Consider the following 23,092-nt stretch of genomic DNA (forward strand, 5'->3'; position numbering starts at 1 on the left):
CCCAATAGTGATCTGTGTAGTTGAAATATTATGGCTCCTATCAATGCCAGTAACAGAGAGGCACTGTAGTCTTAAACAAAAAAAAAATCCTAATATTTGGATTTAAACAAGGAGAAAAGTTATAAAAAATGCATAAAAAGATAAAATTACCTGGATATATGTATAGCAGTGTCTTTCATTTTAGGCTGGACTTTTCCAGATTGTCTTCTGCCATGAGGAGTGGACTCAGCTTGCACCTTCTGTACTCCATTACCGATTGTTGTGGTTATGGCTGAAGCCAGTTTTGCCTCTTGCTGCAGTATTGCCAAGTGTTGGTTATCCTGAAGTTCTAGGATCATCTTCTGCTGTTCCTGAAGTTGTTTCCTTTGTTCCTCAATGAGTTGCTGTTGGAATGCGTGGCGATGTTCAAAGTTGCCTTGAAAATGCTGGATCTTCTTCCCTGCAGTGAGAGAGCTGGGTTTTTGACTTCCCTGGTATCCATTTGATATTTTACTTGCACCTTTCATGTGTGCTATATCCTCTGAGCTCAGTGCGGCGTGCTTACGAGTAACTTGCCAGGCAGCTATTAATTGCTGAGTTTTGCTGCCCTCTTTTACCAGAGAATCGACTGGAGAAGGATACTGTTTCTTCACCTCTTCCTGTAATTTTTTTGGAAGCATTAAATTTATTGTGGAAATTAAAGTTCGTACAAATGATATATAGTACTTTTAAATGGAATGGCTCAGTGTGATAATTCTATCCAGTCCTCAGCATAGTGCAAAAGCAAATGCATACCCACAAGAGATATATTAAATACAACAAAATTAAATGCTTAACAATATGTGTAACTGCTTCATACTGCAAAATACAGGGCCTGAAATTCCTGAAGCTCCATTTCATTCAAAGTACAGTGGGATGGGACATCTGCCCATTAGTATGTCCCATCCCTGGCAACAGGGTGCTTGGCATTTGCCATTTATGGCGACCCCTGAGTGTCTGCCCTGGCCTGGGGTGGGGGGGGCGGGGGGGAGGAGAGAAAAAGAGAGGAGTGAGGTGCGAGGATTCAGAGCAGCATCTGGATGTTGCATTGATGCATCTGGAGGGAGGAGGCTGCCAGACTGTTCTGGAATGTAGATTAAGGATTTTTTAAAAAATTATCCATTTTGGAGTAGCTGCTTTTATACTGGTAATTAATCACATTGCAGACCCCATTTAGCACTTTGAATGGGGAGCGAGACAAAATCGATGGGAGAAATCATCCCACCTCCTTTTGTCACGAGGGTAAATATTTGCTAATGATTCACTTTGGCTTGTTTACTAAAAAGAGAAAAAAAAAGGAGTATGCCCACTTGTGCATTGGCCATTACTTGTGCTTTGTGATGCTATCGAGATGTCTGTTCACAGGTGATGACGGTTACTCGTTAATAATTATTGGCAATAATGAAACTAGCTTTTCACACATGTAAGTTTTTATCAAAGTTTGTGCAGTATTTCAGTCCATTACATTGTTAAACTCTTGGTCAAACATACTCTAAACACAGATATCAATTTGCTTCACTGAACAGACCTCTAACCTTTCAAATCAATAGCAGTTGTAAAACATTTTAATAGCAGTTATGAAACATAGTAAAGCTGTAGTGAATTAATTTACCTTACAGCTATTTGATAAACTATAAATTGTAGAAACAGTTTCTTTAAAAACTCCAAGTAAAACAACAGTGTAAACATAATCCTATTTGCATTAATTTAGTACTTCACAGTAGTTTAATTTTATAGGAGTGCTAGGAATTAAAGGGCCGTGTTATCCCCACTTACCACTTTTCGAGCAGAATCAATCTGCTGAGGCTCACATACATATTTTGAAACTCTGCTGAAATCTGCCCACAATTTCCCAGAGGAGGCTGAATCCAATAGTGCTGCCATTTTTTGTTTTGTCTCCTCTTTTCTTGCCTCCAGCTCTCGCTTTTCTTTCTCAGCTTTACACCATAGTTGCCAGTTTGTGAAGCAGTAACCGAGCATGTGCTTCCGGTTGCATTCTGTTGCAAGTTGATTTTTTCTGTGCACAACATAGAGAGTGTGCTTTTAATTCTTGCAACTTCATAAATATCTACTTGGCTTGAATAAAATGCCTTTTTTTAATAAAGGAGCCAAATATTTTTAATGGTTGGATAAAGTACCTATATAGTGGTGTCACCAGCTTTATAAGGAGCAGGAAAAAAAATCAAATTTAACCCAAGCTGCTTTAGTGCAAAAAGCATTTTGTGTGACACACTTGATTCATCGCCTAAAATTATTACCACTACTAACCACCAGTACTTCACCCTAGTGTTGCATTGCTCAAAAATCTCTCTGGATAGAACCTAACTTTGGAAAGACAAAAATCTATAATTATGCTGCTGGGGGCATTTCTGTTCAAAAATGCTATATTCCCACCATTATGCTTTACTGAAATTTTTATGGAAACAAAAAAATACAATGCAGCTGCACACAATTTTCATGTGACCACCATTAAATTTTACTGACATCCTAGTGACAACACTGCGATATAATAATTCTGTTATTCCTTTACTTCTGAGGCATGACCACTAAAAAGAAACTGACTTTTTGTTTCTCTCCTGAAGAGGTTGATTCATGGTGAGGTACAGTTTCATTGGCGGCAACTACCATCCGATGCCTCACCCAAGTGTGTGAATCTAATCAACGGACTGTTGATAGGTTATTTGATCATGAGGGGCCTCACTGCTGATTTCAATACTTTTCTGACCCAACATCCACATAAGCACACCTTCCAGTAGGGTCACTGGTTAACTGGACTAGCTGAGGCCAAACATATCAATTCCCTGTCACCCTAGCTAAGATAAGCTGACTCAACACAGATTGGGGATCATGGCTTGAGATCTTCCTGATCCTCTCTCATTCCATGCCTCTTTATATACACTCAAGAAATGTAAACAGTATACCAGGCCAGACAATAACCTGGCAAGATTCACTCAATAAAGAGCGAGTAATTCCGAAAGTCAATTTAAGCTGGAATTCAAATACTTAAATCACAGGCAAAATACTGCGGATGCTGGAGATCGGAAATAAAAACTGAAAATGCTGGAGAAACTCAGCAAGTCAGGCAGAAATCTGTGGCGAAAGAAACAGAGTTAACGTTTCAGGTCGAAAACAAAAGGTCATGGGTACACACTACTGTATGATTTCTGAACTTGACAACCTGTTCGGGCATTCGGCATAGAAATCTTGGAGACAGCAAGAGCCACGACAGGTCTCACTTACCTTAATGATTTTCCATGTGCATGCTTGGCCACCTGCCCACAGTGTGGAAACTCACACAGTTCTTGCTAAACTATACTCCTTGAAACTGAATACCCCACCTACGATACCAGTCAACTCCTCTCACCACAACTCCCTAAGCTTCCCCTCATCCCAGGAAGATCATGAGTAACAGAATCCTTGTCCCCAATCACCCATCCAAACAATAACAACTCACATTTATATAGCGCTTTTTAACGAAGTAAAATATCCGAAGGCACTTCGCAGGAGTGATTATCAAACAAAATTTGACAATGAGCCACAAGCGGCTTGACAAATCAGAGGCAGTGGAGGGTTCGAGAGAAGTGGTGGTGAGATACAGCTGTTCAATTCCTAACCTTAACACTGGCACTTATGTACAGTGGCCGTTATGCTCCGATCCTGCGTCCTGGTTAGTCCTGTAGCCACCTGCCAAGGAAAAAAACTCAACCCTACTTGTGCACAGTGATGTATCTCTGTAAACCTGCCTGTGTATTTATCAATGTCATGTGACCCTACATATGTCTCAACTGATCCTGATGCTGAAATCATAGAATTTTACAGCACACAGGATTGCCATTTGGCCATCATGCCTGAGCCAGGTTTCTGAAAGAGCTATCCACTTAATCCCTTTCCCATACCCCTTTATTTTTCAAATTGTTATTCACTTCCCTTTTGAAAACTTACGAATTCTGATTCCACCCTTGTTCCTGGTAGAGCATTTCTAATAACCTTCTGCATAAGAAAAATCCTAATCTTTCTCCTTCATTCTTTGTCATATTCTTCAATTTAGTTTAAATTACCAACTCACTGATCAGTGTAAATAGTTTTTAATTATTTACCTTATCAAAACCGTTCTTAATTTTGCACAGCTTTATCAGATCTCCTCTTAATCTTCACTGTTCTAAAGATATTGGGGGTTTAAACCCCAAGAACGGGCGGGTGGGAGTTGAAAATAGTTGTTTTATTGGGGTCGCAACCGCAAAATTTTCGGATTTTGCATTCCCAGTGGGAAGCCTGTACTTTTACGCGCCGACATTAAACCCGGAAATAAAGCTGGGTTGTGGTCGTGACCCCAAAAAAAACTACTTTCAACTCCCACCCACCCCCAATGCACCCATTCTTGGGGTTTAAAATCACCCCCATTGTCTTAGTAAATCTCTTCTGCATCCTCTCGATGGACTTGCCAACCTTCCCATCTACGTATAAGTGAGTGCTGTACGGTCTTATATGTACTATGACGTACCCAGATATGGCATTTATACCGTGAGTATGCCAAAGTGGTTTTTAAAAAGAAAAAAACATTTTTACATGAAAATGTTAATGTGGTGTTGCCCACAGCTGATTTGAATCCCATTGCTGTTACCATGAAAGGCAATCTCTGCCATTTTGCAATGGATTCATAGCTTCAGAAACACACCAGATTAAAATCGGCAGCCATTGGTAGCTGCCACTTATCCTAATTAATTAAATCAGAGTACCATGCAGTTCATACAATGTCACTGATTTACAATAACGGAATAAGTCAAATTCCATTTTTACCACACAGGAATCTGGAATTTTTACCAATGTTTTGGAAAAGAGTTCTATGATTCTATTTTTTCTTGAAAACTAAACATAATTTGATTAGCTCTTGAAAAAATAATGCTTTGGGTTTCCTACAACACACCAGCAATAAAATTCCTGTTGGACAGTTAAGTAGGTTTACACTGTATTATCAAGGCACTGTTGTTAGATCACAAAAGGTCTTCTTGAAGAAAATACTTTTTCCACTTATGCCCTCTGTAGGGTGAATCTGAAATGATCTTCTAGACCAGAGATATCATTCCTATTTAGCATGGCTACATACCACTTACCTTTTTTGCTCTCGTAGCTCCATCTCAGTGCGCTGCACCTCTTGTTCCAGTTTCCTTCCCCATGCATATGTTCTCCAGGCCTGGAAAGCTTGAAGCTGGCTCTTCCAATCAAACAAGGCCCTGGCTTTACCCATTTTAATCCTGCGTTCCAGAACCAGTTTATACCAGATTGAAAAATGTTTCTGCAAACACTAGATTTAAATGGTAAATATTAGTTCACTGACACTTTTATCGGGTTTAAAAATATGATGGAGCTCTCTTCAGATTATTATGTCAAATAAAGGATTGATTTCAAGTGGACGTGGGTACAGAAGTGTCCCATAAAGTTCAATTGGCAAGCACACTGCCTAGACATTTACTGACCCATATAGTGCTGGAAGGTCTAAGATTTGATCCTTTGTCTGTGTGAGTCGGTTTATTTTAGCTGGGTGGCATTAAGGATACTACAATTAGTCATACTGCTTAGGATCATATATTAAGAATGACCACTTGTGTGTGTGAGCACAGTTGAAACCATACCCTAGCACGAGTCAGTGCTTTCAGTAAAAGGGGGAACGTTGGTGTAGAATCAGAACAATTTACATTACAGTGAACATAATCTTTTGATGCTAAGGACGTGTGGAATAGAATACCAAATAAATTAGTAGAGGTGAAAACCCTGGAACCATTTAAGAAACAATTGGTACTACAATGGAGGGATATTTCTGGATGGATGAAATAAAATGGCTTTTCTCACCCATAATGATCTGGTGACATTTAAACGTGTCAGTTTCACATTACTACTAAAAAGTATAGCGAGGAAATGGTACATATCATTCTTTGTATGTACAGCAGCACAATTTAGGTGATCCTGTGATCCTTCTCAAACAAAGACTAAAATGCAAGATGAAATAAGAAAAAAAGGCACAACCTGCCAGAACACTGCTGCTTGGCTATTTCATGTTCTCAGAATTCTAGTTAAGTACATTGTGAAATGATATTTCTGTATTGGGATTATAATATTTATTGGCATTATAAATATTTACCAGCGGAACTATAGTTATAAATGAAGAACATAGACAGTTTGAACAGTAGATTTTCGGATCACTACTATTTAAACGCCTGCAGTAACTCACTTCAATTAACACTGATGGAAAATCTAGGCTCTAGTAACTTATGAAAGCCACGAGCCAAGGTCCTCACTCAGAGTGGAATAAATTCTGTACTGTATATTCCATTAAACATGTGTGGGATGATTCAATTTTTTTATAAATGTAGTTTCTTTTTAGTTTTAATGTACATTGTTACATGTGTGCTGGTGCTTTAATGCTCTGTATTGGATCATGTGAAATGCCTATTACCTCTTTACTGATTTCTTCATGCTGGTCTGTACTGCGTTAGCTGATCTCGGGTAGGCCAGTGCTGGTAATGCTACAAATAGCTCTCTGGGGAGGGGGGGAAACAAAAACCAACACCAAATTCCTGCTTTTAACTTTTCCTGATACTGATGAATGTGTGGACATCAGGTGAGGACAGCAACAGGCTTGACTGTGATGCCGCAGTATCTTGTAATCGAATTACCTATCAACACTAATTGTCAGGGCTCAAACATAAAGAACTGCCACTAGGATGAGTTGCCGATGGTGTATAATGAGTCCCTGGAATCTCACCCAAATTTCCATTCTTCATATGTGTGCCTAAATAGTGAATGCTAGCAGGCAATTGGTCTCTGAAGGGGGCTTCACAGCCAAATCTGATCTTGTGCACACAAGTGCAGTAAGAAACCCTACTGCTGCTACAGCCAAGGTTTGCTAACAATATAGATCAGGATATAGACTGGAGAATATGTGGAAAACCTACACGACCTTCTTTCAGCTGCGAGGGCAGGATAGCAAGATGGCAGAATTAATGAGTGGCCCATAATCTGGTACTGTATCAAAGAGGTCTTGGTGTATCAGTGTGAGCCTACTGTAACAAGACTGATGAATTCTCACCTAACTGATATTAACAAGGATGAGAGGTTCTTTAACTTGTGCCCTCTCAGAGGCAGCCTTCAGTGTTATCTACTGGCTAGCCTTGAACTTAGTAATGGACTCCGATAGAATACACAGTTATCTAAAAGTATTGTAATGTTGCTAGGATAGTAACCTGGACCCTAGCCACGTGGTACCATTCCTTTTTTTTAAGACTATTAATTTTCTCTCACCCGGAGCTGGTTAGCTTTAATCCTGGCTTCAACTTCCTGCATCATCCAAAGATGCTCAATCTTGCGATGTTCCTGGTCCTGCTGCTCCTGTAATTCCATCAGTGTCTGTTTGTTTTTTTTGTGACTCAAGAGTTGCCGTTTTTTCTCCTTTTCCAGATGCTCTCGTTCACTGTGAAACAAAATCTGCACTAAATTAGATGGATAATTTTGAAGAGATTCTTTGCCGTTTTTTAATGACCATGTCGATGCGTATGTTTAACCCTTAGAGTGATGCTGGTGAGATAAGCCATCAAAGGCTAGCGCTTCTTTTTTGTTCCCTCATATTCTGAATGTAAAACAAGACCAAATTGTAATCCCAGGAATTAATTTTTTTAGACTTAATTTCCTTTCCTCCTCCCTCAGAATAATACAGGATTAATTAAAGCACCAAAGTGCTTTAAGTAGTTACTTGGCTGGTTACCAACTTACAGCCGCTTTGCTTCTTCCATTATGTATCTCTTTTCCATCATTTCTTTCCGTAACTGTACCATTTCTTTTTTAATATGTTCTTCCTCTTTCATGGCCTGTAAAGCTTTTCTCCTATCCTCCTCCTGAAGCAGTTGCTGAGCTTTAGCATGAGCAAATTTCTTCATGGTTTTCTCCTGCTTCTGTTGCTCTAACTTAGCCTGTCTTTTCATTCGATTCTCTCTCACCTTGAAAATATAGATTGGTATAATTAGTTCCTGTGAACTTATATCACTTTCAAGAGCTTGAGATTTTTTTTTAATTTACCTTTTTTTGAATTTAAGTCCCACAAGATAATTTGCCCCATGAAATCAAAAATTTAAGTCACCAAAAACACTTAAAAGCACCAGTTTCAAAGTACATTCAAATTAATTCCATAATTGTGTGCAGTAAACAAGGTGATTTACTTGTAGTGCCACAGCATATTGGCTATGGATTTTAATTCTCCACAAAGTTCACATAAATGTAAGTAAAATTATGATTATAACTACAGTACTGTTCCCAACAACCTGGCACATACTTGTTGGTGTCTTGCCTCCATGCTTAGACGCGGGTCTTTGTGCTTTTTCTGCTGCCTTTCCTCATCTATCCCAAGATCCTCAAGGATACCAGACTCCACCACTTTTTTCTCTAGGAGCTGCTGTAAGAAGGTCTGTGCTGCAGCACTCTCTTTTTCTTGTTCCAAATAACTGTAAAACTCTATAACAATACATGCATCATATATAAAGAGTAACTTTTGGATGAGGGGTGACATTTTTTTGTGGGTTATAAGTCTACGGCCAATAAGTATTGAAATATACCGGTCCTAATTACAATTAATGGCCCAGTAAGTCACCAGAAAATATGTTCTTGTGGCTTTCAGAACCTTTGACTTTATTAAGTAAAAACATCAAATTGCCTTTGCTTTACTGTATTGTTTTGTGTCTATTTTCACTTTATCGTCAATTTTCTCTGCATTGTTCTAAACAGCTCTATTTTAAAACATAACAACATAACAAATAGGATCAGGAGTAGGCCATATGGCCCCTGGAGCCTGCTCCGCCATTCAATCAGATCATGGCTGATCTTCGACTCAACTCCACTTTCCCACCCGATCCCCATATCCCTTGATTCCCCTCAAAACATAAAACCTAACTCTGGTGGGACTCGAACCCACAATCTTTGAATGACTCCTGCAGTCACCTTACTAGAAGTCTAATGCGCTATCCATTGCGCCACAGAGCCAGCTGGACAAACAAAAGGTATATTCCAACACCTTGATAATTTTCTCTCTTAACTGCTTTTTAGTATTCTTTATTATTCCTCTTGCTCTTTCTGTTTTTTGGTAGAACACTTTAGTATGCTTGTTTCTTTTCAAAGAGTGCCTCTGCCTTGTTAGATTATTCTCCATATGTAGCAGTATTCTTTGTATTTTACTCTTGGTATGCCACAATCAAGTTTACTCATTCAGATGTATTTTTGCTCTGTGGGCTGCAGATAAGTTTATCATTGGTGGCCAGCCCTTTCTGTTTTGATGTGTTTTTTTTACATGAAATCTTCTCTCTACTGACTCACTATAAGCTAAAAAGGGCCTCTGGAACTATTTTCTTTTAGCCAATCAAAGCCAACTTTTTTTAAAAGTTGCAACGCCCTCCAAAATGGATGGCTGGTGCAAGGAGGAAGCAAAAAGTAGGTAAATAAAGTGTTTTAATATTATTTTATCAAAGAAATTACATATAGAATAGATGAATTAAAAGAAAAAAGTAAAATTATAGTTTAAAAAAATAAAAACAGGACAAGTGGGAAGATGGAATGTTTAAAAAGATGATAGATACAGGGCAAGTAGAATGAAGTGTTTACATATTTTTTTAAAGTACCAATAAAGGGCCATAACCAAAAAATTAACCTTTCTCTTTCAGATAATGATTGAAACTGCTGTGTTTATATCCAGAATATCTTGTTTTTAATGTTTATTTTGATGAGGTTAAGGTTAATCTTATAGCAATAAAGCTGCTCCCAACAATTGGCTCGATCATTTATACTGGCATTTGCTTCAGCATCACGATATGAAAGGTGAAAACTTACAAAACTGCCCAGCATAGGGAAGGGTTCAATTACTACCTTCAGCAGTCTGAAGGTTAAATCTTGTACTTATGCCTCTAATTTTATTAGTGTAGTTTTGTCTTATTCATGTCATTTTGGAACTGTACCCTAGTATGAATCACTGCTTTCAGAAGAGGAGAAATGTCTTATTCTTTTTAAAATGGTTCTGATCGTATTCCTCCTTTTTTCCCTGTAGTTATTTTTTTTATATATAACATAACTGTTCCTCCATATTGAGTGATGCTTTACTATTGTCTTTTGAAAGGAGAATTCAAATGGTGATGTTATAACTGAATTTGAGTAGGAATATATTAATAAAGCAGAGGTGTACAAGTCCAAGCATTTATCTGAAAGATGTCCTCTTCACACATGAAGCACTTATCATTTCAATTGAAATCTGAAAAGTTAAAGTTCAAAAATACACAAAGACACAACTGATGCCCTCACCATCAAACTTTTCATACTCAGGCATTCTGGAGGCCATCCGTGGCGAATATGTGAGCTCCTCTGAGTTATTCATATGGCTTTCTAGCTCTTCAATTTCTTCATATTCTAATTCCAGCCTTATCTTGGAATTCATCCATTCATTGAGTAACTCTTGAGCTACATAGGAAGAACTGAAAAACTGTGAAAGGCAGTTTATGCTGGACATTTACAGTACAATGCACACTGATGTCTCCAAAAACTAATTACCCTGATCTCAAAGGAGCTCCAATTTAAACTCTAAAACAGAATTACTACTTTATTAAGCTCTAATAAATATGATTATTTTTAGTGAATGGGATTTCGTACTGTTAAGTCTCACAGACATGTCTAATATTTCAGGAGATCCAGTTAGATGTTCATTACTCAAGACCTATTCAACATACAGACTCAAAAATATTTTTGGAAAGATTGTGGAGGAAAAAAGCGATGGAAGCAGACTCCACAATAGCTCTTAATGGCCAACATTTATCACTCAACCAAAAACAGATTAACTGGTCATTTATCTAATTTGCTGTTTATGGGACCTTAATGTGTGCAAACTGGCAGCTGCATTTGTCTACATTTTAAAAATAACTCTTTGGCTGTGAAATGCTTTGGGATGTCCTGAGGATATGAAAGGCGCTATACAAACGCAAGTTTGTTTTTTCTTTCTTAGAAGGAAAGTGGATTTAAGAAAGACATTTTTAAAAAAAAGTAATAGCCTAAATGGATAGTTCCTTCAGAGAGCTATCACAGCACGTTGGGCCAAATGGTCTCCTTCTGCACTGTAAAATTCTGTGATTCTGCGAAACTCTTACATGTTCCCCCAAGTTCTATTGAGTAGTGCTAAAAGTTTCAATGTTGATGTAATTGAAAAATCAAGTCACATGACCCACAACTTGTTACTGAAATCAGTATTACCTTCCAAAATGTATAATTCCAGTAAAAACCATGGTTTAATCCATTTTGATGAGCTATTTAAATTAAAATGTTTGCCAAATTCAATGTCAATATGTGAATAATTCAACAATTGTGCAAGTATCAATGTCCTGTTTGTTAATATTATCTTTGTTCAAAGAGCTACAGTAATCTAGTAACATAAACATCAAAGCCCCAGCTTTGTGGTGCTGGCAAAAGTTGGCTGGACATGGCTATGTGAAAGTGCACTGAATTGACTGCCTGCAATCTTGCAGTCAGGCCGTTTGAATAATTAGCACAAGGTCTCAGCTCAGTTTTGGCCTTGCATCGGCAGGTAACCTGAGGAATGCAGAAAATTTGGCTAGCAGTTCAAATTTAAAGGGACATGCCCACTTAAACATAAGTGGCCGCATATAGGACAAATATTGTTGCAGTCCTTATAAAGGGTCAAGATGAATTTTAAATAGTTGTCACAAAATGTCAAGATTGGGGGTAGTAAAAGCAGCTGCAGATAAAAATTAAGTGAAAGGAAACGCAATGAAGATGTATGAAACGGAGTCCGATGGACAAATGATGGAGCGGCACAGTACCCCTTTGCCTGTTTGATGGTGGCAAAATGGACATGCTGCTACATGAGATAGGTGGAAGGAGGTTTGCCCTATTTGGCATTTTAGGGCACCCTCAACAGAAGACATAAGTGCACCTTGCTTGCCAGGAAATGGTGCCATGTTTAACTGTCAGTACAGTACACAGATGCCATCTACCATGCTCTTCCCTCTTGGGAACCTTCCCATCCAGGAAATGTTTTGTGCCCTTTCGAGCTTATGCCTCCTTTGCATCGGGAAAGTGATGAAGATGTTGCTCCTTGCAAAAAAGGCATCTATCACTTGCTTGATGCATCTGTGGACATCCTAATCATGAGCTGCTGATAGCAGCTGGAAAGATCTGCTGGTGTCAAAGTTTAACACAGTAGTGACCCTTGTACCCATGGGAAAAAGCTATCTGCAGTTGGCCTCCATGAGATGGTAGAGCTACCTTTGTGAAGTTGAGCCCCCTGAGACAGACCTCTTTTGATATGCTCAGAAAATACTGGGCCAATAAATGCAGATCCATGGGGTGAAGGTTTAAAGTGTATAGTATAGTCGCACCTATTTTGTCCCTTCAAGAACTGCTCTTTTTCTTCTAAATCTACATGCACCATTGGAACCCCCCAAAGGAATTCCCATCTTGCCAAGTAGCAGCTGGCAGTAAGACAGTTGTAAGAGAAGCTGAAAATAAAAGTCTTGGAATGCAAAAAGTTAGGCCTACACAACAACAAAAATTAATGCACCAATGAAAATGCAGATAAAGCAACATTATAAGCAAAAAAGATTTAGCATTCCAATCAACAATTTATAAAATGTTATTCACCTTTAAGAAGCCTACTCCTATATGGCAGGCCATCCACACAGCACCCCTACCTAATGGCCGAGCAGCGCTATTAGTGAGAAAGCTGCTAAATCCAATGTGGGACCCATTCACGTCCTTTTTTGAAGTTTTGATGACACTTGCGCTGGTCACCAGCACAGCCTCCAAAAACCTAGCATTTTTTGGGGCATGAACTGTAGTGTGCTGCAGATCACATGTGCTAGACTGCATACATTATTTTGTGGCTTGAGCTCACCCTTAGCAAGGCCCCACACAACCATTGGATCCTTGTAAAATTGGGGCTGTAAGAAATACTTTAAAAAACCACCTCACCTTCTGTGATTTTGTAAAATTACCCCTATAGTGTGAGGATCATCACGGAGTTATACAATCAAAGGTGACTTTACCTTCAGCATAGGCATCATCATGATCATGAAGCTGATCAACTGTCTCCATGGACATAACATATCCACTGGCTTTTGGATTTGTTTTTGACTTTTTTGATGGAAATACTTCTGCGACAGCACATTCAGATGCCTGTTCAACTCTCTGTTAAAAAAATAGTATTGGTATTGTCAATTAGTCAATCAATTAGTATTGACTGTATTATTTTTTCCAATTATTTAAGCAGTTCACTAAACCATATTTGCCTTCATGTGATTCAGCTGATCATACTTACTTTAATCCAGTCCTGGATATCATCATGGTCCATGTTTGGCTACAGATAAACATAACAGCATTGTCAATATCTGTACAATAATTTAACAGATATAGTGTATATATACTACAAACCTAGTGTATTTTAGCACTTTTGTAATCAATTTTAGCTTACTAATGCTAAATTTTGTAAAGTTGGTGATGTGAGAGACTCCATTGAGAATACAAGCTCTAATATTTTTGAACCGCATTGATATTTGAGGAGACTTACCCCAGGTCAAATGTTGACATTAAAAAATAGCCCTGCACACTCATATGACTTCATTACATGTAACGCAATCCTGGATTTTGGATAGCTCTGATGTGTTGCTATTAATGCAAAGGGGAACTGAATCACCAAAAACAAATTTATGATCCATCTCCTTCTTTGGCACCATAATCTGAAAATTTAAAGCACTTGGAGTAAAAGACCCACTCCAGGTTTCACTTAATTCAAACCTTCTAAATGTGGAGCTCCTGGCAGCACGTGCACTGGCAGACTCCATTCTGGAATCTGGAAGGGTGAATGAAAATGTTTACCACTGGACACCTGCCTCCTGTCCGGGTGCTCTTCAAGCAATTTTAATCAGACCCTTTTTTTGTAGCCACTCTCCATATGGCTGGCTGAAATTCATCAGTCTGTAACCGTGTCATTTTAACCTGTGTGGATGCATGTGCTTAAGAAACGTAAGAACATAAGAAATAGGAGCAGGAGTAGGCCATCCAGCCCTTCAAGACTGCTCCGCCATTCAACAAGATCATGGCTGATCTTCTACCTCAAAGCCATTTTCCTGCACTAGCCCCATATCCCTTGATGCCTTTAATATCTAGAAATCTATCAATCTCTGTTTTGAATGTACTCAATGACTGAGCCTCCACAGCCCTCTGGGGTAGAGAATTCCAAAGATTCACAACCCTCTGAATGAAGAAATTTCTCCTCATCTCAGTCCTAAATGGCCTACCCTTTATTCTGAGACTGTGACCCCTGGTTCTAGACTCCCCAGCCATGGGAAACATCCTCTCTGCATCTACCCTATTGAGCCCTGTAAGAATTTTGTATGTTTCAATGAGATCACCTCTCATTCTTCTAAACTCTAGAGAATACAGGCCTAGTCTACTCAATCTCTCCTCATATGACAATCCCGCCATCCCAGGAATCTGTCTGGTGAACCTTCATTGCACTCCCTTTATGGCCAGTATATCCTTTTGTTGTGGGAAAAATCACCACTCGGAGTCAGACTTAAAAATTCAACATGCAGTTTATTGGACAAAGCTTTGGGAGAAGAACTGGATACTCCGCAGTATCGCAACTACCTCCTCAACTTTAAAATGGTTGTCATGCTTTTTTATACCTTTGAAATACAGATTTTCAGTAGCTTTTACATCATTAATCTTGATTACACACATTAACCAATTAAGCCCGCATGGCAACAACGGACTGCTTACACATTAACCAATTAAGCCCGCACAGCAACAACGGACTGTTTACACATTAACCAATTAAATTAAAACAACTGTTATCACCTTAAGACAGTATGCCTTTGTTTCACGTAGTCTGGTTCTATAGTTTTATCAGTTCGTTGTGAAATGTCTTTTGTATTCCCAGACTGTAAGCCAGTTTTGGAATGTACAAACTCAACACTTTTAACTGTCTTTCCCACAGTCACAGAATCCATTTTGTTTAGTAGTGTCCATTTTGTTTAATAGTGTCCATTTTGTTAGTAGTCAAGCGTTATACTTAAGCTTTTAATTAGGGTTAGTCTAATCTACACAAAGCGCATTTCAGTGTGGTTTTAGGGTAAAGACCACCGCCATGTACCCAATAGTCACTTCATCGTTGCCTTTAATTCAACAGTCCAAATTTTACGCTAACACTTTCTTAGGTAAGGAAACCAAAATTGTACACAATATTCCAGGTGCGGTCTTACCAAGGCCCTATATAATTGCAGTAAGACATCTTTACTCCTGTACTCAAATCCTCTTGTAATAAAGGCCAACGTACCATTTGCCCTCCTAATTTCTTGCTGCACCTGCATGTTAGCTTTCAGTGACTCATGTACAAGGACACCCAGGTCCCTTTGAACATCAACATTTCCCAATCTCCCACCATTTAAAAAATATTCTGCATTTCTGTTTTTACTACCGAAGTGGATAACTTCACATTTTTCCACATTATATTCCATCTGCCATGTTCTTGCCCACTCACTTAACCTGTCAATATCCCCTTGAAGCCTCTTTGCACCTCCTCACAACTCACATTCTCACCTAGTTTTGTGTCATTAGCAAACTTGGAAATATTACATTTTGTCCCCTCATCCAAATCATTGATATGGATTGTGAATAGCTGGGGCCCAAGCACCAGTACCCTACTACTTACAATCTGCCAACCTGAAAAAGATCCTTTTATTCCTACTCTCTGTTTTCTGTCTGTTAACCAATTCTCAATCCATGCCAGTATATTACCCCCAATTCTATGTGCTCTAACTTTGTTCACCAACCTCCTGTGTGGGATCTTATCGAAAGCCTTCTGAAAATCCAAATACACCACATCCACTGGTTCCCCTTATCTATTTTACTAGTTACATCCTCAAAGAACTCCAGTAGGTTGTCAAACATGATTTCCCTTTCATAAATCCATGTTGACTCTGCCAAATCCTATTATTATTTTCTAAGTGTCCTGTTATCACATCCTTTATAATAGATTCTCGCATTTTCCTTACTACTGATGTCAGACTAACAGGTCTGTAGTTCCCTGTTTCCTCTCTTCCTCCTTTCTTAAATAGTGGGGTTGCATTTGCTACCCTCCAATCTGCAGGAACCATTCCAGAATCTATTGAATTTTCGAAAATGACAACCAATACATCCACTATCTCTATAACCACCTCTTTCAAATCCTTGGGATCTATCGACTTTCAGTCCCATTAATTTCTCTAGCACTATTTTTTTTACTAATACTAATTTCTTTCAGTTCCTCATTCTCGCCAGACCCTTGGTTCTCTAGTATTTCTGGGAGGATTTTTGTGTCTTCTTCAGTGAAGACAGACACAAAGTATTTGTTTAATTTCTCTGCCATTTCCTTATTTCCCATTATAAATTCTCCCGTCTCTCTCTGTAAGGGACCCACATTTGCCTTCGCCGTTCTTTTTACATACCTATAGAAGCTTTTACAATCCGTTTTTATGTTTCTCGCTAGTTTACTCTCATATTCTATTTTCCCTTTCTTTATCAATTTCTTGGTCCTCCTTTGCTGAATTCTAAAATGCTCCCAATCGTCAGGCTTAATGCTTTTTCTGGCAACTTTGTAGCCTCCTCCTTTAATTTAATACTATCTTTAATTTGTCTTGATAGCCACAGTTGAACCACTTTTCCTGTTGGGTTTTTGTGCCTTAAATGAATATATATTTGTTCCAAATTATGTATTAATTCTTTAAATGCTAGCCATTGCCTTTCTACCATCATACCTTTAAATGTAGTTCCCCAATCAACCACAGCCAACTTGCGCCTAATACCCTCGTAGTTCCCTTTGTTTAGATTTAAGACCTTAGTTTCGAATTGAATTACATCACTTTCAAACTTAATGAAGAATTCTATCATATTAAGGTCACTCTTCCCTAAGGGCTCCTTTACAACAAGATTATTAATTAACCCTTTCTCATTGCACAATACTAGATCTAAAATAGCCTGTTCCCTAGTTGGTTCCTCAACATACTGATCTAGAAAACCATCTCGTATACATTCCAGGAATTCGTCCTCCACAGTATTCGTGCTAATTTGGGTTGCCCAATCTATATGTAGATTAAAGTCCCCCATGATTACTGTATTACATGCACTTCTAATTTCCTGCTTTATACCATGCCCTACACTACCACTATTGTTTAGTGGCCCATAAACAACGCCCGCCAATGTTTTCTGCCCCTTGCTATTTCTTAGCTTCACCCAAACTGATTCTACATCTTGATCTTCTGAGCCAAGATCCTTTCTCACTATTGTGCTGATCTCATCCTTTATTAACAGCGCTACCCCACCTCCTTTTCCTTTTTGCCTGTCCTTCCTAAATGTCGCATATCCTTGAATATTCAGTTCCCAGCCTTGGTCAACCTGCAGCCACGTCTCCGTAATGGCAATTAGATCATACCCATTTACTTCTAGTTGTGCCGTCAATTCATCTACTTTTCAGACTATGGGCCCGATATTAGGAGGGTGGCAGGTTGGCAGCAGGGGGGGGTAAACTGGGCACGTGGGTAACGCGCCCAGTGAAATCGGGGTGCTCCGCATGCAATCGCAGCTTGATTGAAGGTACTTACCTTTGCTTCCGGGTTTCGCACTGGAAAGCTGCGCAGTGGGCAGACTGCGCATGCGCAGCATTGGCTGTCAGCTGGAGGAGCCCTATTTAAAGGGGCAGTCCTCCACTGACTGATGCTGCAGAAAATAGGAAAAATTACAGCATGGAGCAGCCCAGGGGGAAGGCTGCTCCCAGGTTTAATGATGCCTCACTCCAGGTCTTATTGGATGGGGTGAGGAGGAGGGGGAGGACAGAGATCTTCTCCCCGGCGGGCAGGAGGAAGCGGCCTGCCTCTGCCACCAAGAAGGCCTGGCTCGAGGTGGCAGAGGAGGTCACCAGCACCACCAACATATCGCGTACCTGCATACAGTGCAGGAGGCGCTTCAATGATCTAAGTAGGTCAGCCGAAGTGAGTACACTTACTCATTCCCCTACACTCCGTCTGCCACATCACCGCCCCCCACCCACATCTCCTTCTGCACTGCCAACACTATATCACATCACTCCTCACACTCACTCAAAGCTCATTCTCATCTTACCTGCACTTACTCACCTCGCCAGTACTCATCCCACCACTACCACTCAACCCAATCCACATACAATCTCATGACTCTATCTCATACTCACCCTCTCACGCATCTCTTTCACGGTCAGCCTCACTCAACCTGCCACTACCTGTGCTGCATGCATCACATATGTGCAGTAGGAAGCGTAAGGCAAACGTGTTGTGAGCATGAAGGGGATGCACAAGGGTGTTTGAGGGTTTGTCATGGTTTTTACTTATATTTAATTTCTGATCAACTCACATTACATATTATATTGTCACCACTACCGTCACGTCTTTGCGAATCTTGTCTGGTTTGTGCAATAATGCCCTTTCCTGAGGATCACTAAGAAGACCCACAACTGATGCCACCCATTTGTGTTACTGCAGAATGGGTGTAGGTGTATTTGAAGGGCTCTTTTGTGCATAAGACTGAGCGACGTCAGCGATGTCCCCGGTGGCACCCTGGAAGGATGCGAAGGAGAAGTTGTTGAGGGCAGTAGTGACTTTGACAGCGACAGGTAAGAAGATGGTGCTCGGGCCAGCCGGGAGCAGCTCGGCATGAAGGAGGCTGCAGATGTCCACGACTACATGTCGAGTGACTCTGAGCCTCCATGTGCACTGCTGCTCAGAGAGGTCCAGGAAGCTGAGCCTCAGTCTGTAGACCCTGTGGCGAGGGTAGTGCCTTCTGCGACGCATCTCTCTCTGCCGTTGCCCTCCCTCCTGCTGTGCAGGTGGATGTGTCACAGCACTGTGTTGTGGAGCTCTACGTGTCAGAGGTGGACGGCGTGGCCGGTCGCCCTCCGAGAAGGTCATGACTGCAGCTACGGCAGCCCCCATCCGGAAGATGTACGTTTGAGGGGGTCCGCAAGGTAGGTAATTGTTTCTGCACACCGGGGTAAGCGTGCAAGTTTGTGAATTTTTTTGTTAGGAGGAGGGTGGTGGAGACCAAACTTTGTCCAAAGTGACAGAGTGGCCTCCTGCAATGAGTGAGGGTCTGCCCCCAACCACCACCTGTCAAATGGACTTTTGCAGCTGCCACAGACCGATGGCTACAACACGTCCATTTCAACTGGGAGTGTTCCCCCAGTACTGGGGAATCCGGAATTGGGCGGGTTGGAGCCAGGCTCCGGAACCGCCCCAGGAATCCCCGATTTTCGGAGCCCCCCCGCCACGAACGCACCCGCTCAGGGGTGCAAAAATCGAGCCCTATGTGTCAGTGTTGTTGGTTTGAAAAATGGTCTAGTATCTATGAATTAATTGCTGGAAGTATTTCCTTTGGTCTAGCTGAGCAAACTAAGCTCCATGGTAAATTGTGGTTTAGGATTAGTGTTGCTATCATGGGGCAAAACAGCAACACTGTTGCTTTTATGTTTAATGTAATGAAGCTTGATGGGCGATCCCAACATCAAAGAGGAAAATATCTTAGAATCATAGAAAATTTACTGCACTGAAGGAGGCCATTCAGCCCATTGTATCCGTGCTGGCCGAAAATGAGCCACCCAGTCTAATCCCACTTTGTCAGCACTTGGTCAGTAGCCTTGTAGGTCACGGCACTTCAGGTGCACACCCAGGTATTTTTTAAGTGGTTTCTGCCTCTACCACCCTTTTAGGCAGTGAGTTCCAGACCCCTACCACCCTCTGGGTGAATAAAGTTTTCCTCAGCTCCCTTCTACCAATCACTTTAAATCTATGCCCCCTGCTTATTGACCTCCCTGCTAAGGGAAATAGGTCCTTCCTATCCACCCCATCAAGGGCCCTCATAATTTTGTACACTGCAATTAAATCACCCCTCAGCGTCCTCTGTTCCAAAGAGAACAACCTCAGCCTATCCAATCTTTCCTCATAGCTAAAATTCTCCATTCCTGGCAACATCCTCATAAATCTCCTCTGTACCCTCCATAGTGCAATTACATTCTTCCTGTAATGTGGTGACCAGACCTTTAAAAGAGTGTTGTATTTCCAGCATAATGGTGACTTTCTTGGTCTGAAGGTGTTGGAAGTAAGTAATGAAATCTATATTAGCATACGTTCTCTCAAAGGGAAATGTCCCAGGACCAAAAGACTGGTCTTCCATATGTTTGCTGGCAACACCTGCTGTACCTCTCCATCACCTCTCTCAATCCCATAACTAACTCAGTCCTGCCAGACTGCCTGTCCAACATCATCTTGGATAATTCACAACTTCCTACCACTGAACATCAGGAAGACAAAAACCATTGTTTTTGGTCTCCGATATAAATCCACGCACTTGCCACTGACTTCTTCCCCCTTCCTGGACAGTCACAGGCTAAACCAAACCATCTGACATCTTGGCATACTGACCCAGTGTTGAGCTTCAAATCACACATCCTATTAATCACCAAGACTACCTATTTTCATTTGCACAATATTGCTGGCCTCCGCCCGTACTTTACCTCTCTGCCACCGAACCTTTATTTGTGTTTTGTCACCTCTAAATTTGATTTGTTCAAATGCATTCCTTGCTGGTCTCCCTTTCCTCCACAAACTTCAGCTTGTTCAAAATAAAGTCACCTGTATCAGGACTTCTTGCCCATCAATTCTCACTGACCTGCACTAGTTCTCTATCCCTGAAGGTATTAAATTTAACCGTCTCATCCTTGTCTCCAATCCCTCCATGGCCTGCCCCATCCCATCCCTGCAATCTCCTCCAAGCTTATATCCCCTCATGCATCTTTCATTCTTGACTCTAGCCTTTGTGTGCATCCCCATACTTTGCTCCATGGGTTACAGCACTCTCTTCAACTCCCTTTGCTTCTCTCCCTCCTTTCAAAATCTTTCTCAATGCACATCTTTTGACCAAGCATTTAGGCATGTCTCATCACACATCTGTCTTCTCTGTTTCCATTTGTGAAGTACCTTGGGGCTCTTTTAATATTGTAAGCACTGCATAATTGTAACTTGTAAATTAACCTCTTGTGGACTATTTTCCTGGTCTTTTATAAATGAATATTTTAGAGTATTTTATCTATATTTTTGCTTTTGTGTATCATTTAAATCTGGTCAGTAATTTTGCTTATACAAGGCAGTCTAACATTGCGACATTTCAAGGTTAATTGTTAGAGTTAAGCTACACTACCTCAGTGCGTAGAGTATATAGATGCAGGTTTCAATTTGTAAGAGGTGTGGTCTGTTTATGGAAATTGTTAATCCATTTGCATGAGGAAAATATGTAGATAGCATGAACTATAACAGTGGTAACTACTAGTTATAACTGTTCCCTACAGCACTGCTGTTCTCCAAGTAATAATTATGCTCCTATACTTATTCACATGTAATCGGTTACAATAATATCTATTTTCTGAGAAAGACAATGTCTGTCCATCTGACATCTGTCCACTTTGAGCCATCTCATTAGTCTCTAGTAACCATGTCACTGGTTACCAGGTACCAATCAGTTCCAAGTGTTCTGATCCCCAACCAGCCTGTGCTGAATTACCTGAGCCACCTCTACTGCCATCCCAAGCCCCCATGACTCACTACCTCACACCCATTTTCTCTCTTGCCTGAACATATGGCACCACCTCCCAGGTGTGCGGGCTCAGATTCGAGCTATGGCTCCAGATCTAGCACGATAGGAACTTTAAACACCATTTGACCTACGGTACAGCACAACTCAGCCCTCTCATCTCCCTCAGCTTCCTGCTCGGGCTGCCCTATAACCTCCATATCCAAAGCACTTTACAGCCAATGTCGTACAACCAGTGTAGTCACTGTTGTAATGTAGGGAAACGATGCAACCAATTTGCACACAGCAAGGTCCCACAAACAGCAATGAATTAAATGACCAGATGATCTGATTTAGTGATGTTGTTTGAGGGATAAATATTGGCCAGGACACGGGGAAGAACTCCCCTGCTCGCCTTCGAAATAGTGCTATGGGATCTTTTACCTCCACCTGAGGGGGCAGACGGGGCCTCGGTTTAACGTCTCATCCCAAAAAAACGATCGAGAAAGAGGTGGCAAATGGGAAGGAAAGACAAACAGAAGAAATGAGAAAGAGTAGACAGCAAAGATACAGCTGGCATTTATGTACCGCCTTTAACATGATAAACGGAACAGTAGCGGTTGGGAAGGATAGCGACCGTCCCGTGCTTGGGGAGAGAAGGCCTGACTGACAGGGTTGGGGAGAAAGTACATTAAAAACAATGAGTGACACTCGTTTCAAAGTTGGTGTGTTTCGAAGAGAAACGAGTGCTGCTAACTACCTTGGGCCCATTTTTGTTCTTGGTAAACCTCTTCCAGCGGAAAAGACCCGACGTGTTGTGCTCCATCTCCATGTCCTGCACCAACCATCATCAGGTGTTAATCAGCCCCCCGCCCCCGAACGACACTCCACCGTTCATCGCTTTGGGCCTTTCACCATCTCTGGAGCCGCGTTCGGTGAGCCGAGTGTTCTGGGAGTTGTCGTTCTCTGTCCCCGGAGCCCCACTGCCACAGAGCGGCAGAAACCAGTGAAGAACTACAACTCCCAGAATTCAATGCGCCCAGCCGCACCGGAGGGTCAGTTATCACCATGGCAACCGCCATCAAACTAAACACATAAATATTACATTTACTCCAGTAGGACGTCCACTAGTAACTGGAAATAAAAATCTATTGGGGAGAATTTGGTTTTTAAATTGAAATTAATACATATATGTATATATATATATATGTGTGTGGCAGTATGTTGCTCAGGTATTCCTACAGAGCTGCTCAGTTTTAATTATATTTAAAATAATAAAACCAAGAGTTGTCAGCAGTGGCATGGTTATCAGTGCAGATGATCCCTTTACTCTCACAAGGAGAAACATCAGTGAAATATGAAGAGAAACACCAGTGAAAGTAAATAACAATCACATTTCCAACTAGAATCA

General features: G+C 40.7%; 1 protein-coding gene and 1 non-coding gene across 3 annotated transcripts in view; both read right to left on the reverse strand.

The window, feature by feature from the left end:
* Positions 1-22,733, reverse strand: part of ccdc191 (coiled-coil domain containing 191) — a 50,477-nt gene extending 27,744 nt beyond the window's left edge. The window contains exons 1-10 of one of the 2 annotated variants that reach the window (XM_067992730.1): positions 22,442-22,733; positions 13,370-13,408; positions 13,098-13,239; positions 10,348-10,503; positions 8,339-8,517; positions 7,783-8,006; positions 7,315-7,483; positions 5,130-5,320; positions 1,795-2,035; positions 151-638 (exon numbers count right to left, since the gene is read on the reverse strand). In XM_067992730.1, the coding sequence (XP_067848831.1) occupies positions 151-638; positions 1,795-2,035; positions 5,130-5,320; positions 7,315-7,483; positions 7,783-8,006; positions 8,339-8,517; positions 10,348-10,503; positions 13,098-13,239; positions 13,370-13,408; positions 22,442-22,513 (1,901 nt within the window). In that variant the 5' untranslated portion in view covers positions 22,514-22,733. The remainder of the gene's footprint in view (positions 1-150; positions 639-1,794; positions 2,036-5,129; positions 5,321-7,314; positions 7,484-7,782; positions 8,007-8,338; positions 8,518-10,347; positions 10,504-13,097; positions 13,240-13,369; positions 13,409-22,441) is intronic. The other variant, XM_067992729.1, reaches the window with a different exon arrangement.
* On the reverse strand, positions 8,950-9,042 carry trnar-ucu (transfer RNA arginine (anticodon UCU)). Its single transcript has 2 exons — positions 9,006-9,042; positions 8,950-8,985 (listed from the first exon to the last, which is right to left on the reverse strand). It is a non-coding gene; the product is annotated as a tRNA-Arg (tRNA).
* Positions 22,734-23,092: the final 359 nt, after the last annotated feature.

The sequence above is a fragment of the Heptranchias perlo genome, chromosome 11, assembly GCF_035084215.1.
Source record: "Heptranchias perlo isolate sHepPer1 chromosome 11, sHepPer1.hap1, whole genome shotgun sequence".
NCBI classification, from domain to species: domain Eukaryota; kingdom Metazoa; phylum Chordata; class Chondrichthyes; order Hexanchiformes; family Hexanchidae; genus Heptranchias; species Heptranchias perlo.